This window comes from Pungitius pungitius, chromosome 11 (assembly GCF_949316345.1).
Source record: "Pungitius pungitius chromosome 11, fPunPun2.1, whole genome shotgun sequence".
In the NCBI taxonomy this organism is placed as follows: Eukaryota; Metazoa; Chordata; class Actinopteri; order Perciformes; family Gasterosteidae; genus Pungitius; species Pungitius pungitius.
The window spans coordinates 3,173,996-3,187,869 of NC_084910.1; the positions used below are offsets into that span (position 1 = coordinate 3,173,996).

A 13,874-nucleotide genomic window follows, 5' to 3' on the forward strand; every position below is an offset into this window, starting at 1 on the left:
TAAGAGCAGATGCATCTTATCTCTAAACATTTGTTTTAATGACCTCCTCGGAACCTGTTGGATATTAAACGTGGCCTTGTTTCACCTTTTGGGGTTTTATCACATAGGAGGGAAAAGCTGAGATAACATCTTACGCAGAGCAAAGCTCCCACTGCTGCCAGGCATGGCAATAAATACGAGTCCTTCTCACAGAGACTCATCTCACCCGAGATTTTCACAGGTGAGGCTGATAGCTCCGGTCGAACGCTTTGGACATGAAGGATGTGTGGTGCTGACGGCCAGAATAGCATCCAATCTCACCCCAAAATATAAGCAGGAAAAACAATAGAAGGGATTGGTTTACAATCCTGTCCAAGGCTAGCAGTCCCACTCATTCATCTGAAGTTGTGGTTGTCTCTAATGATCATGCTGCCGTATGGAGGTAATAATCTTTGAGTTACCTAGGGCACAACTCTTACAAAACCTCATTAATTGATGACAGCCTTTTTTTCCCCCCTTTATTCTAAAAAGCGACACACTAATGCTTATATTTGACCTGTTTTTTTTTTTACTGTGATATAATGAGCAATAAAGCCTGACCGAATCATCTGAGCAATACTCAGAACCCAGATGAATACATTTCAAATGTGCAGCAAAACAAGCCAGAAACCAGAGCGTGTGTGATTTCGTTCAATCAAATCGGCTGGTTTTCCCATTGTTTCTACTGATGTCCACAACAAACACACACTCAGGTGAGCCTGAACAATTGTTCAGCACATTAAGCTACTAAATGATTGCCATCACAGCTAAGTACAAGAAAAATAATGCATGTTGACATTAAATAGCCCCATCTTGTGGAAGAAATGCCATTAGAAACGTGAAAAAAAGAAAATGGCAGTTGGTGGTTACTAGGTTGTTGTGTTGTTTTATCTCATTTTCAAACAACTTAATTGGAGAAAGCTGTGGTTATGATTTGGATGGATACAATATTTGAAAAATGCTACAATTTCATAGGGTCCTATTATGATATTCTATTATAGGGCTCTGGAGGAGGCTCTCATTAGAAAACAGAAGAAAGCAAACCTGGGGCATGGAGTTTGACGTACTTGGATAGCTGGGTTTGAGTAAAACCAGGATGCGCTGCATTGTGGGAAATGTAGGATTTATGGTCCATGACCACCACTGTACTTGAGAGTTTAAATGAGATCTTGACTTCACTTACATATAGAGCCAACTTTGTAGAAGTCAGATATAAAATCTTTTGAGAACCTCTTTAAAGGGATAATTAGTCATTTGGGGGAAATAAACCGGTTTGCTTTGTTGCTAAGTAAAATGAACTAAATAAAAACAGACGTGTCCTGAATGCTCTAAAATGAATTGAAATTGAAATAAAGATATTATAAATGAGCTTTTGCTGCACTGGTAGGCAGAAACGGTTGCCGTTGGAATGAGTCAGCCCGGCTGATTAACTCCTCTGTAAAGCAAAGCCGACTGCTGCCTTGAACTTCATATTTAACAAAGAAATATGAAAGTAAAATCAATCTTCTCCTTTAAAACAATATGCAATAAAGTCTTGAAGTTAATTGGGATTTTTGTACCAACAAATAGCGATGACGTACATCAGTGATAGTAGAAGAAGAGGAGAAGTAGACGGTGACACATCTTATACATACTTTGAAACTAGTATTTGTTCACGTAAGAAGTAAAATAATTACAAATTTTGTAAACAAAAAGTCAATTTATGCAGAAAAGGTTTCTGTCCTATAGAATAGACACTTATCTGATTGTTTTGCATTGGTTGTTATTGTGCGTCTGACCTTTGAATAACAATTATACTGACCATTTAGAGGTTGCATTCAATCTAATCATGTCCAAACGAATGGATGGCGGTGTGCGATGCGTGCGCTCCCTGCTCTGCTTTGCCTTTTTGTCAGCACCCACGTCGGTGTGTTTGGGGGCACCGAGCATCGAGCGGCGCCCGTGGGCTCTGAGCATCTGACCGGAGCACCAGACCCGCAGAATCATTCTGTCCTGACCCCATTTCCACCCCTCTGCGATCGCTGCATGCCACAGCTCGGTGAACTCTCACCTGTTCCTTCTAACACACCGCTGGGTGTCTAAGGAGATTCAAACCGACACACAAGAGGTCAGGGGAGGTTCGGGGGAAGCAACAAATGGGCAGTGGAAGTGAGCATGCTTCTTGAACCACTAGTACTGCTAGTCTGTACTATGTTACAAGAAGGCAGTGAACCAAAAGGCAAAACAAATGACTTCCAGCGGTAAAGCAGATTGTTTTCTAGTGTGGCGAAATCATGTGAAAGGCATAGCCCTGATCAAACATTATCGGGGGAAGTTCAAAAAACAATCATTTTAATGTTCTATATCATTCCTCAATACAAAGCAGCATTATGTCTACTTCAAAAAAAGGTTTTTTTTGGATGCTCTCTTCTAAACCCTTTGCCTCCAGAGCAAAGCGCTCTAGCACACACGGAGGGATTCATACTTCTAGTGAGCATTTACATCTACATGTCAGGAAAAAGAAGAGTGGGAGGTCGAGGGAGAGCTACAGGACAGAGGAAGAAAATCTGCCAGAAACATGGACCAGGACTTTTTGTTTTGACTTACTGTGACTGCCTTGAGGAAGTTAGCTTTTTCTGTCAAAGCTGTTTTGTGATGTACTTCGAAAGTGTAATTTTATTCCACAGTAAGTGTCACACTGCCTACTTTGTTAATTGCTGATCTCTGCTCTGCAAGGATGTTTGACTTGCCACGGGGTAACACATCTGCTTTAAGTTTAAGATTAAATAGCATAGTGTTTCAAGCCCCAGAAGGTAGTGCCAAAATCCAGTCGTAACCGCCAAGCGACAGAATGTCAGTCAGCGACGAGGCGGTCGACATAGTGGAGCATTTAACCCATTTTTTTTTTCTCAAGGGAAACACATTCATCAGATGGCAGAAGAGACTACTCAGAGTACTTGGCAATCAAACACCACAGCAATGGGCCCCAAGATGGAGCCAGAGTTGAAAGAAAATGTAATCTGGTGGGGTTCAATGCTTATTATTTTAATGAACGGGCCATGGTGCATCATTTGACTATTTGGCATGTTCAGCAAAAGAGTGCACGCACAGAACAAATCAAGCTTCAAGGTTGCAGGAAGTTCAAGCAAATCTACCATCATTATTCCACTGCTGCCAAACCAATTTTGAGAGACTTGTATTTTACTTGAGTGTTTTCATCCGTGCTACGTTATGATCCCACAACACAACTCAGGATAATGTTGTACTATTTACTCTGCTTCATTGATTTGACTTACTTTAGTTTCTTATTAGCTGTTATAAGATAATTATCAATCAACTAATTAATTACGATATAGTAAGCTATCAAGAGACATCAAGTAATTCAAATCAACTGCCTCTTTAACAGCTGTAACATTTAATTAATCCACACATGAATGCATCATAATAATCCATGTGTATATATATTTACATTATTCTGAAATGGTACATTTCGCATAAATCCTTTGACTTGTGGTACTTTATGTTTATTTTGAGGCTATGGCTTTTTTTTTTTTTACAATTTTTGTTTTATTTGCTTTGTTTAGACTAGAGTGTATTTTGGGATGTTCTCTGAACAGAATACTCACAAAGCCGTCAAATTGAAATGACTAATAGGTTTAAGGAGAAAAAAAAGGAATGGCAGATTAGTTCATATTCAAAAATATTTTAACGCCAGTACTACCAATTGATCCCATCAGATAACTGCCCCAGGGTTTTGGTTGATTAAGCAAAAGATGGAGCATTACACTTAGCTGACGCTTTTGTCCAAAGCGACTTCCATTCAATCTTAACCCATGGTTTACATTGGGCCTGGGGAGCAATTAGGGGATGTGTGTCCTGCTCAGGGACATTTTGACACCAAACCTCGAGGCTCGCAGTGCATCCCACTACTCCATGTGCCACCATCTGCCTTCAGAGAACCTTCGGAGACATCTCTTTGAAATGCTGGAGATAAATATTACTGATACTTGTATCCTGAGTTTGTGTCCTTATGGTTGAAATGCACTTATTGTAACTCGCTTTGGATAAAAGCGTCAGCTAAATGACATGTAATGTAAATACCAGTAAGCCATTGAAAAGGGAGTTTCTCGTTTAGACATTTTGTACAATAGAAACATTTGCACAATAGAATCATCAAAAACGTATTTTCGAATTTGGTTCACAAAATTATCTTGTGAATGTGTCGCTTTTGATCCAAAAGATGGGCTTTTCCCCTCTTCTTACCAGAATCGACATTACTTGATGGAAAAATGTAGCTGCTAATTGATTTTGAAGTATGGTCACTATTGTATTACGTTTTAGAACGCTAATTTATCCACGAGTAATGACAATCGACCTCATAAGGGAACCAGCAAGAATGCTACATGTCGTGCCACAGCAGCAGAAACATTTCCATCAACCAATTAAGTCTGACTTACAACTTTGGCTTCTAGCGCCAGTATTCCTCGGCATGTGGTAGGCTGTGCAGGGTGCTGACGTGAATGAGACAGCCCGGCCTCTTTTATAGCATGAGGAGGGGGGGGGGGGGGGCGATGGTCCTGACTGTAACCAACAGGCTTCCACAGTGGATCTGCGCGCACACGGAGCGCACCGGGACGAGCTCCAAGACGCGCGGCGGGCAAAGAGTCCGATCGGTGGCGCACAGCAGAAGAAGCTCCTTCCGTTTGCGCGTATCAAGAAAGTGAGGTGAAATAATAAAGTGGGCGATTTAGCAAAAACCTTGAGATAAATAAACACGAAAAGCCATCAACTCGTGCGCTTAAAGACGGCGATGAAGACCCCTCGTAGCTCCTTACCGCAGTTCGCCTGAAAAGCAATCATGAACTTTTCGGAGTCCGTGTGGCTCTGGGGGGGGCAGAGGAACCTCAGCGGAGCCGCTGACGAGGACCAGCAACTTTTATTCGGGATCGGCACGGATAACTTCATCACGCTGCTGGTTTTCGGACTGATCTTTTCGCTCGGCGTGCTGGGCAACTCCATGGTGATCACCGTGCTGGCTCGGAGCAAACCGGGGAAACCGCGCAGCACCACCAACATATTCATCCTCAACCTGAGCATAGCGGACCTGTCCTACCTGCTCTTCTGCATCCCTTTCCAGTCCACCGTCTACATGCTGCCCACGTGGGTCTTGGGAGCCTTCATTTGCAAATTCATCCACTATTTCTTCACCGTGTCCATGCTGGTGAGCATCTTCACCCTGTCGGCCATGTCCGTGGACCGCTACATTGCCATCGTGCACTCCAGAAGGTCCTCCTCCATCCGGGTGGCCAGGCACGCTCTGATCGGGGTAGTGGTGATTTGGATACTCTCCCTTGCCATGGCTGCTCCAGTCATGTATTACCAGAACATTTTTCACACAAGAGACAATCACACATTCTGTTGGGAAGTGTGGCCCCAAAGCCAGAAGAAAGTCTATGTCGTTTGCACGTTTGTGTTTGGTTATGTTCTGCCTCTGCTGCTGATTTCCTTCTGTTACGCAAAGGTAAGGAGCGACACATCCGCACGGGTCATGACTTGATTGTGGACATTCATCAACATTCGGAAATATACCTTGCCTCTATTCTTTTTTGCTTACAGGTCTTAAACCACTTGCATAAAAAACTAAGAAATATGTCCAAAAAGTCAGAGGCATCAAAGAAAAAGGTACGTATGGCCAAATGAAAACACACTGAATAAACGCTGGATCACAGATCAGATGATTTATTAGAATTTGTTGGATTTGCAATAACAAAATAATATATTCATGAATATGATCTGGAATGTAATGTTTATCTGTAAAAACAATTCTATTTAAAAACATATATTTTAGGTGACCACCTGAAAACATTAAAAAAAAATGTTCATAAATAAACAATTATCTGAATCATGGTAACGTTTCCAATGACGATGGCGAAAAGATGGCATGAACATGCCGTACCATTTCCTCACAGTCAAAAGGCAGTCGAAAGAAGGTGTTCCCATATTCTCTGCTGTTCCCGAGGGATATCAACACTACAATACAAGTGGTTAACACTCGAGCCAAGTGTCACTAAAAGGTGATACGCAATCAAACCACCTCGTGTAGCCTTCATTATTCCAGGTGGATTCACGGCCGTTGAGCCAGTTATCTGCTGTCGCCTTCTCCGTGGTCTGCCATCCTGTCTTTCAGTGAGACTGCCTGCCTGCAAGGGATTGATGAGCATGTAAATGTGCTTTGATATCCACCATCCCGACATTCGTGCTTTCACACACTGTGAGCACGGTGCAGATTGCTGATTGAGAACAGACAAAAGGGAAACGTTTCACCGGCAAACAGCAATCAACCAGGGCAAATGATTAAAGGCTGATGTCTTGTGGGATAGCGATTGTAAAACTACAACTGATGTAAGAACGGACTGTTAAAACACTTAATACGGCATTTATCATTCCAATCGAAAGGGTTTCTACCAGAAAAGCTGCTCAGACGCAAACTGTGTGTGTGTGTGTGTGTTTGGGAGGACTGAGCGGCTTGTAACTTGAATGAGAAGAGCTGGTCAATCTTTTTAATATATGTATACATAATTCCCCGTCAAAATCGTACATTTCTTTAGAGATTTTCATAGAGGAAACAGGTGTGCAGTCACAATAACTTTGGGATAACATAAAAAAACCCCAAACACCAATGGCTTTGTCACAATTTCCATTGAGTTGCTTACATAAGAAATCCTGCACTTTATAACAGACGTCAGGAGATTATTCATTCTATTTGTTAAAATATAATATACTGTGTTATTGCAATGTCTTTTTCTCACAAATGTGGGATTCATGCCCCAACTGTCCTTAGGTGTGTCCACTGGGATTGGCTGCAGCACACTTTGGATGAGTCGTTTGAGACAACAGGTCTACGAATTATGAAATATTTCATTGCAGGGGGGAACAGTGACTTACTCAAGTGAAATGATCGTCTCTCAGACTGCACTAGGGGGTCTCAAAGCAATACTGTGGCTGTTCCTAATACAGACATGCCAACCCTCCCGATTCTTCCGGGAGACTCCCGAATTTCAAAGCCCCTCGCGACCTTTCTCCCGAATTTGACCCGATTTCCACGCGGACACAACATTGCTACACCAAGCGCGGCAATGAGAACGGAAAAAGATGAGACTGGCGCTGCAAAGAAAACCGCTAGCACCCCCCCCCCCCCCCCCCCCCCCGTTGACCGCTAGCATCCCCCCCGCCCCCCCTCCCTGCATCCAATGGGAGTCTTCTGGCAATATGACACCACGGCGTAAATGAGACTAAATTCAGGCGGGTTTCTGATGATTCTGGTGAGAAAAATCTGAATGAAACCAGCAGTAAATCTTCCTGAATACTTTGTGCATCGATGAAGGTGGCGTTACTAAATGCTCTGGTCAGATAAAAACAATCTGAAATGTTTTGGGTTTTTTTTTGTGAATGGCTCCTGTTTAATGTTTTCTGCAATACTATAGTTTTGGAGTTCATCTTACTGGGTTCATTTCTAATGTATTCCCGTTGTAGAGCGAGGGGGTTAAACAGCAATTTGCATTGCGGACTTAGAAATTCCTGCTACATTTTGAGTTAGTCAGGTATCCAGATGGAGCACACAGATGGTTAGGGATAATGAGGAAAAGAAATATTTGGCCAAATCGTCATGAAATTGTTTAACAGCATCTGTAAACCGAGGCAGGGAGGGCTAAGGACCAAACCACTTCAGAGACCCAACAGCTCGTCCCAGACAGAGATGCTCATTGAGTTTGAATGATTAGATACATTCTTACTCAAACCCATTCAGCAATATTTTCCCTTTCATAATAGCCACATGGAGTCCAATGTATGGCCAATAGGTAGGATCCCCAAAAGGGACTTTTTTTTGGAAAATGGTCACAGTTATGAGACTCGGTCGGCTCAGCAACACAATGTTGCTTGTTGCGGTAACAAAGTGTAGCTCTTGTGTGATCTGACTCAAAAAGTGCAACCTGAACTGAATTTAGGTAACAGAGTGAAAACATCTCTGGGTGATTTCTGCCTTTCACTTATTTTATGTGAAGATGTACATACAGTATATGGCAGCAGATAAAGACGGGTGCGAGCATCAGAAGACTCTAAGGCCACATGTGAGATTAGAAGATCACGACTCTTTGCTGTCCTGGCTCCGAAATGGTGGAAAGAGCTCTCTGATGACATCACACCTCTTCAGACTACACCTTGACTAAAAAAACACTAAGCAAATTGTAGCGCTTCAATTGTACCCATTATTTTGAATACTTTTGATCAGGTTAACTTTTTACAAATATGTCAAAAGTCCATCTTGACAGCCTTTTGTCAACCATTTAACGAGGTTGCAGTCACCGGCTTTCTTTTAACACAACAGGAATGCAAGTAGAAAAGAGAAAAGTGTGCGGAGGGGAGAGGCTTGAATGCATGCATTTTATTAGTTATGTCTTCTTGTGTTTGTTTTAGACCGACTGGTGGCTCTCAGGGGGTTGGAGGGGGTGAAGATATGGATGTGTTATGGAGGCTATCCAAACAAAGCATGGTTATTAAGTTGCTACTCTGTGGGAACCTCTCCTTGTGTGTGTGTGTGTGTGTGTGTATTGAACCATGGTGATGGCTGATATCTCTGGACAATATTTACTGTTGACCGTATTGACTGTGAGAATGTGAATGGTGATCATGAAGCATTTCATCAGACTGCACAAACCCCTCCACATACGTGCTGTCGTTAGCGTGGTGCTGATTATTCATGCAGTTTCCAGTTTCGACCTGTACCCAGGGTTCTTCGATTTTAGTTGGACGGCTTGGAAAAATTATTTTTCATAGGTTGTTCATTCTGCTGCATTGGTTTTCTTTATTGATCAGATGCACAGTCTCCGCTTGGCAATGCAGATGCTCCGCTGTGGTCACCTTCTAGCTCCACCTTTGACTTTGTCCGTCTGATAGCTGTTGATAAGCAGGCAGTGTACACTTAGTTTATTAGTATTTTCCCTGAAAAAGGTTTTTTCGAATGTCGCTACGCCGAGAAGGGAGACGGCGACACGGAGTGAAGGTTTACAAAATAAACAGAACTATATATTTTCAAGCAGGAAGTGTTCCCACATTCACCAAAGCATAAAAGCTTCACAGCGTCTACTTTTCTATTCTGCACTTTGTGTTTTTTTGGAAAGAGCCTCTCCCACTCCCCCTCAAAAGCTCTTCAACCCTTCATTACAAACCCGAGTTATGTCAACAGGTTTTGTTAAAAAAATCCACAAGTAGTAATCTGAATGCAGTGATGTGATATAATAGTACGAGCACAGAATATTTTGCTTTGCTTTATGTGTTGAAATACAAATTTGACAACACTATGTTCAAAGAGATGTGCATTAGACGGAGGAACAAGTCAACGATCTGTCCAACACCCTCCTCTGTAATAAATAAGGAATGACGCAATCCAAACAGGTAGGTCAAATTAAAACTGTAACAGTGGATACTTGAAGACCAATTGAACAATTTGATTCACGCACGGAGTTCATTTCTTGAGGAGGAGTGATGGTGCGGCCGGGCTTCATGTGTTCAAGCTTCCCCCCCCACGACCCGGCTTTTCGAATCCAGCGGGCCCCCGGATGCGTTCATTAGACAGATGAATAGACAGCGCAGCCTCAGTAACCGAATCCACCTCGGCCATCGCATTTCATCCCATGTAAATGATGTGATTCTTTTAAGAGCCGGAAAGGTTTCTCTCGGGTTCAGCGCCGCTCGTTGGCGTCGCGGTAACGATTTGACACGGTGTCACGGTTTCAGACAAGATTTCATTTCATGAATGGACTTCGATAGCCAAAGCGTTGCGTTGCGTGTGCCGAGTTTGCTTTGCTGGGAGGCGGGAGGGGGGTTCAGCTTTTGGAAGTGTTTTTACAAACGCGATTTGGTTCCAGCAGGTGGATGAAACGACACGAGGCCTCGTTGATCGTCACCTTATCTTTTGTGTGAATGTTGTGCACAGCAGTTTAGAAATGAGAGAGCAGTCGTTTCCTTGGGAGAAGTGCCCTTAAATTAATGATGAGCATCGTAATGGTTTCTTAGCCCACAGTGTCCCTCACGCGTAGTCTCACAAATGCATCCGGAAATGCCGGCGTTTAATGAGCCGGCAACATAACACTCACCCACGCAAGGCATTTTACACTTTTCACAACGTTTCATACGTTAGAATTCTACCAAGATCATCACTAATTTGCTTTGCACTGGCAGCCTTTCTGAAAGATGTTTCGTGTTTTTAATCCAAATTTAAGTTTCCCTTCAAAAAGAAGACATGGAAATATATATTTCTATATTTATATTACATTTTCCTTCTTAAGAAATGACTAGAACATCCAGTCGATGTGGCCCCAAATATTTAATTCAAAATATTTGCTCCAAGGTGCTAAATCACATTGAAGTACAACCTTCCAAATGTATTATCACTGCCTTTTGTAACGTTAACATAAGTCCAATAGTACAACCATGTACCATTAAAACCATCCAGTGGGGAGCGTATAGGCCACCGGGCCTCACTCGAGAGGTTGAAATAAGCTTCAAGTGCGGCTCGTTCTTCAATGGCAAACAGCACCGGGGGCAAAGAAACATTTACACACTAATACATCTATTTATTTTGCAGAGAAGAGATTTCTCTGCAGACTATGATGAACATTTGGGAAAAAGTGTAGTTTGCAACGAATGTGTCTGGATTATAGAAAGCCCAATAACTTATTCTGTACAACAGCGCCCTCTGGTGCCTCACGGGCCCTTACTGAAAAAAAAACCCAGTGTCGTTGTGCTGTGCTACTGAAAGGGAAAAAAAAACAGATTTAATAGGGCATTGTCACCCGTCATCTAAAGACATGCGAGCATTTGTTCACGTCTCATTTTTGTGTGATGCTATGTTTATGTTTCTTTATGACTGTGTCACTCTTAAATCCAACCAGAACCGTGGGATTTATGACAGTTACATGCTCAAACTGCTGTATTGGATGTTTTAAAATGTGTCATATGTAACTTTCCTGGAACAAAACTGCAGAGGAAGCACTTTTTCTAATTCATTTGTTGCTCGTCAGCATCCTTGAAGAAATCCACTCAGTACATTCAAATCTCGTAGAGGGGCTCAGCAGACCGGACAGCATGTAATTAGTTTAAAAAAAATTTTTTATGACAAAGCTGTAGGCAATTGTCTTGCATGAAAAAATCCACTATTCACCAGTTTTCAATCAGACATTCCATTAAATTGGTTTGCCATCATTGTCACCTTAGGTTTTCATGTTTTTTATTCTTGATACCTCGTTATCATTGTGAGTACATCATTTTAGCTCCTCAGTGTGTGGTAACTGCAGCATAGAGCAGCAGAGCAGAATGTTCTCAGTCTGTGTATTGTGCGGGTGTACAGTCCCTATTGACTATTTAGTTTTCTCCTAATTTAGTTGTTAAAAAACATTTGTCATTACAAGCGAGTCAGTTTTAATCCTATAAAGACGAAGCATTATGGACACATGTTGCCATGGGGACAAATCAATCATCAATTCTCATTTTACACATTATTCACGGTTTCCAGGCCGCAATATATTATCAACTTTGTTTCACACTTTTGCTTTGATAACATTGATAATATGCCAAAACAGCAACACGACTGCAGCTTTAAGGAAAATATTTGGAGACTGGCGTGTTGCCCAACGATTTTAATGATAAAATTGACCTTGCAAACACGTCTGCACACACCAAGCGTCATAAATAAAACATGAAAACCAATAACTCAGAGTAGTCGCACTTTGGCCTGCGAGTTCATCCAGTGAAATTAGAATGGAAACGATATGCAGCAACATCTCTGCTGCTTTCAGACAAAGAACCACAAAAATCATCCCTCACTTTATTCCTTCATCCTGGACATGACTTGACCCTGAACACGGCATCAATGTTCTCACGGACTAAATCGCTCTCCTACTCCTCTCTGTGTGGCTTCGCAGACTGCTCAAACGGTCCTGGTGGTGGTGGTGGTGTTCTGCCTCTCTTGGCTCCCCCATCACGTCGTGCACCTGTGGGTGGAGTTCGGAACCTTCCCTCTGAACCAGGCCTCCTTTGTGTTCCGGGTGGCCGCCCACTGCCTGGCGTACAGCAACTCGTCCGTCAACCCGGTCATCTACGCCTTCCTGTCGGAGAACTTCCGGAAGGCCTACAAGCAGGTGTTCAAGTGCCAGATCGGCGGCGGCGGCGGCGACTCCCCCCTCGACGACGTCAGGGAGATCCGCAGCAAAGCGGACACGCCGCCTTCCACCAACTGCACCAACGTCTGACGGGCGAGGTGCGGGCTGTGTGAGGTGAAAGTTAATGATGGCGGGCGGATGTGAAAGCCACGCGGACGGAGCGCTCGGTACCACATGAGCGCTGTTCGCTGAACCCGGACCAGAGGGGAGGAGATAAGGCTGCAGGGCATGGTTGCTCATGCCGTCTTTGATTGCGCTCCGCTCCCTTCTGTAATGATGGAACAAATCATTTTGATTGTAGACATACTGTACGTCAGACCACCATATAGTTCCAATACATTAAAAACATTGTTCTTTCACATGTTGAAAGTATTACAATTTTAATTCGTAATTACCTCTTAAAATGTTGTTTGAATGCATTTTCTCTTAAACTGTCCAAACTGTTTTGTAACATTGGACAGTACTGTGATTTTTTTGTTGTTATATTCAGCAATGATTACACCAACTAATCCCAATCAGGCTCTGTAACTTTGATGCTTCAAAGGTCAACTTGTTTGCTTTTTTATGAGGAACGCGATGGTTTGATGTGCATTGAGTGAAGAAAATGCTCTCCAACATGTTAGATTTGAGTGCTTAATGCAGGGACTGGAGGTACTTAGTCTTATGGCCCCTGGTACCTCCAGAAACCGCATTTTACAAATTCAGACAATTTGTGTAAACGTCCGTTGGCTGCTTCCTCCAGAGTTGGAAGGCGCGTGGCGGTTCCACAAAGATAGACTTTCATCTTACTAAAGATCGGAACAAGGGGTAGCTGTCAAAATGTAGTCGCTGCATAGTTTGTTTGTCCTTCTGGAGAAATTCAACAGTTAGAAGGACATGCTGATGAATTTCACTTCTGGGTGGCAACGAGTGGGCTCAGAACTTCTGCTTAATCCTCGGGCTGCGGACAGTTTCCTTGGTGACACAAAAAGGATGCACCATGTCCTCGGTGTTGTGTATTACTGTGGTCGCTTTTATGTCTTTCTCCATCTCAGAGACCACAACACAGGAGCCAACCTTGCCATGACAGTGGGTGCCACTGGTCAGCGGGTGTCACTGATTGTTACCATGGAAACCTATTCTCCATCACGGAAACAAGACCCTTGAGGCGTTTTGACATCATTGGAAAAAAACACTTTTGCAAGAACCTCCTCGATTATAGTTCATTTCCAGATTTGCAGAAATGTGCATTAGAAAGCCCAGGTTATACATATATAGTATACTGTATATATACTGTATATATATATACATATAGGCCTACATATACTTATACTTACTTTTTTAGTATTTAGTTCTTTTTAGATCTTTTGTTTTTGAGATTGTGAGTCCTGGGCACAGTACTGAAGGCTGACCCAGTGTTAAACAATGATAAAGAATCCATTTACCTTTTCCGAACATTCATTTCCCAGGATGCAACACGTGGGTTGGTGTGTGTTTGTACTTTTGGAAATGTTAAAGGTACGCCGCAGCTATTCCATGTCTTGTCACCAACCTAAATAAGAAATTGCCAAAAATCATTGCCATCACACACAGCACAATTAAAGCTTGTTTTAAAAATTTGCTTTTAAATATAATGAACACTTGAGCTGATGTACACGTATGCTTCAGTCTATTTTGGGC

The 13,874-nt window shown here is 42.6% G+C and overlaps 1 protein-coding gene across 1 annotated transcript; it reads left to right on the forward strand.

Moving 5' to 3' along the window:
• The first annotated feature begins 4,590 nt into the window (after positions 1-4,590).
• LOC119198043 (galanin receptor type 1-like) lies at positions 4,591-13,728 on the forward strand. Its single transcript, XM_037454868.2, has 3 exons — positions 4,591-5,518; positions 5,614-5,679; positions 11,979-13,728. The coding sequence occupies exons 1-3, from the start codon at positions 4,856-4,858 to the stop codon at positions 12,303-12,305; spliced, it is 1,056 nt and encodes a 351-aa protein (XP_037310765.2). The 5' UTR covers positions 4,591-4,855; the 3' UTR covers positions 12,306-13,728.
• The last annotated feature ends 146 nt before the right edge of the window (positions 13,729-13,874 follow it).

Excerpts from the sequence above, each read along its gene's own strand:
- LOC119198043 (XM_037454868.2), top strand. The coding sequence starts at position 4,856 with ATGAACTTTTCGGAGTCCGTGTGGCTCTGGGGGGGGCAGAGGAACCTC. Across the intron at positions 5,519-5,613 it reads TTTCCTTCTGTTACGCAAAG|GTCTTAAACCACTTGCATAA; the intron begins GTAAGGAGCGAC and ends TTTTGCTTACAG. Across the intron at positions 5,680-11,978 it reads CAGAGGCATCAAAGAAAAAG|ACTGCTCAAACGGTCCTGGT; the intron begins GTACGTATGGCC and ends GTGGCTTCGCAG.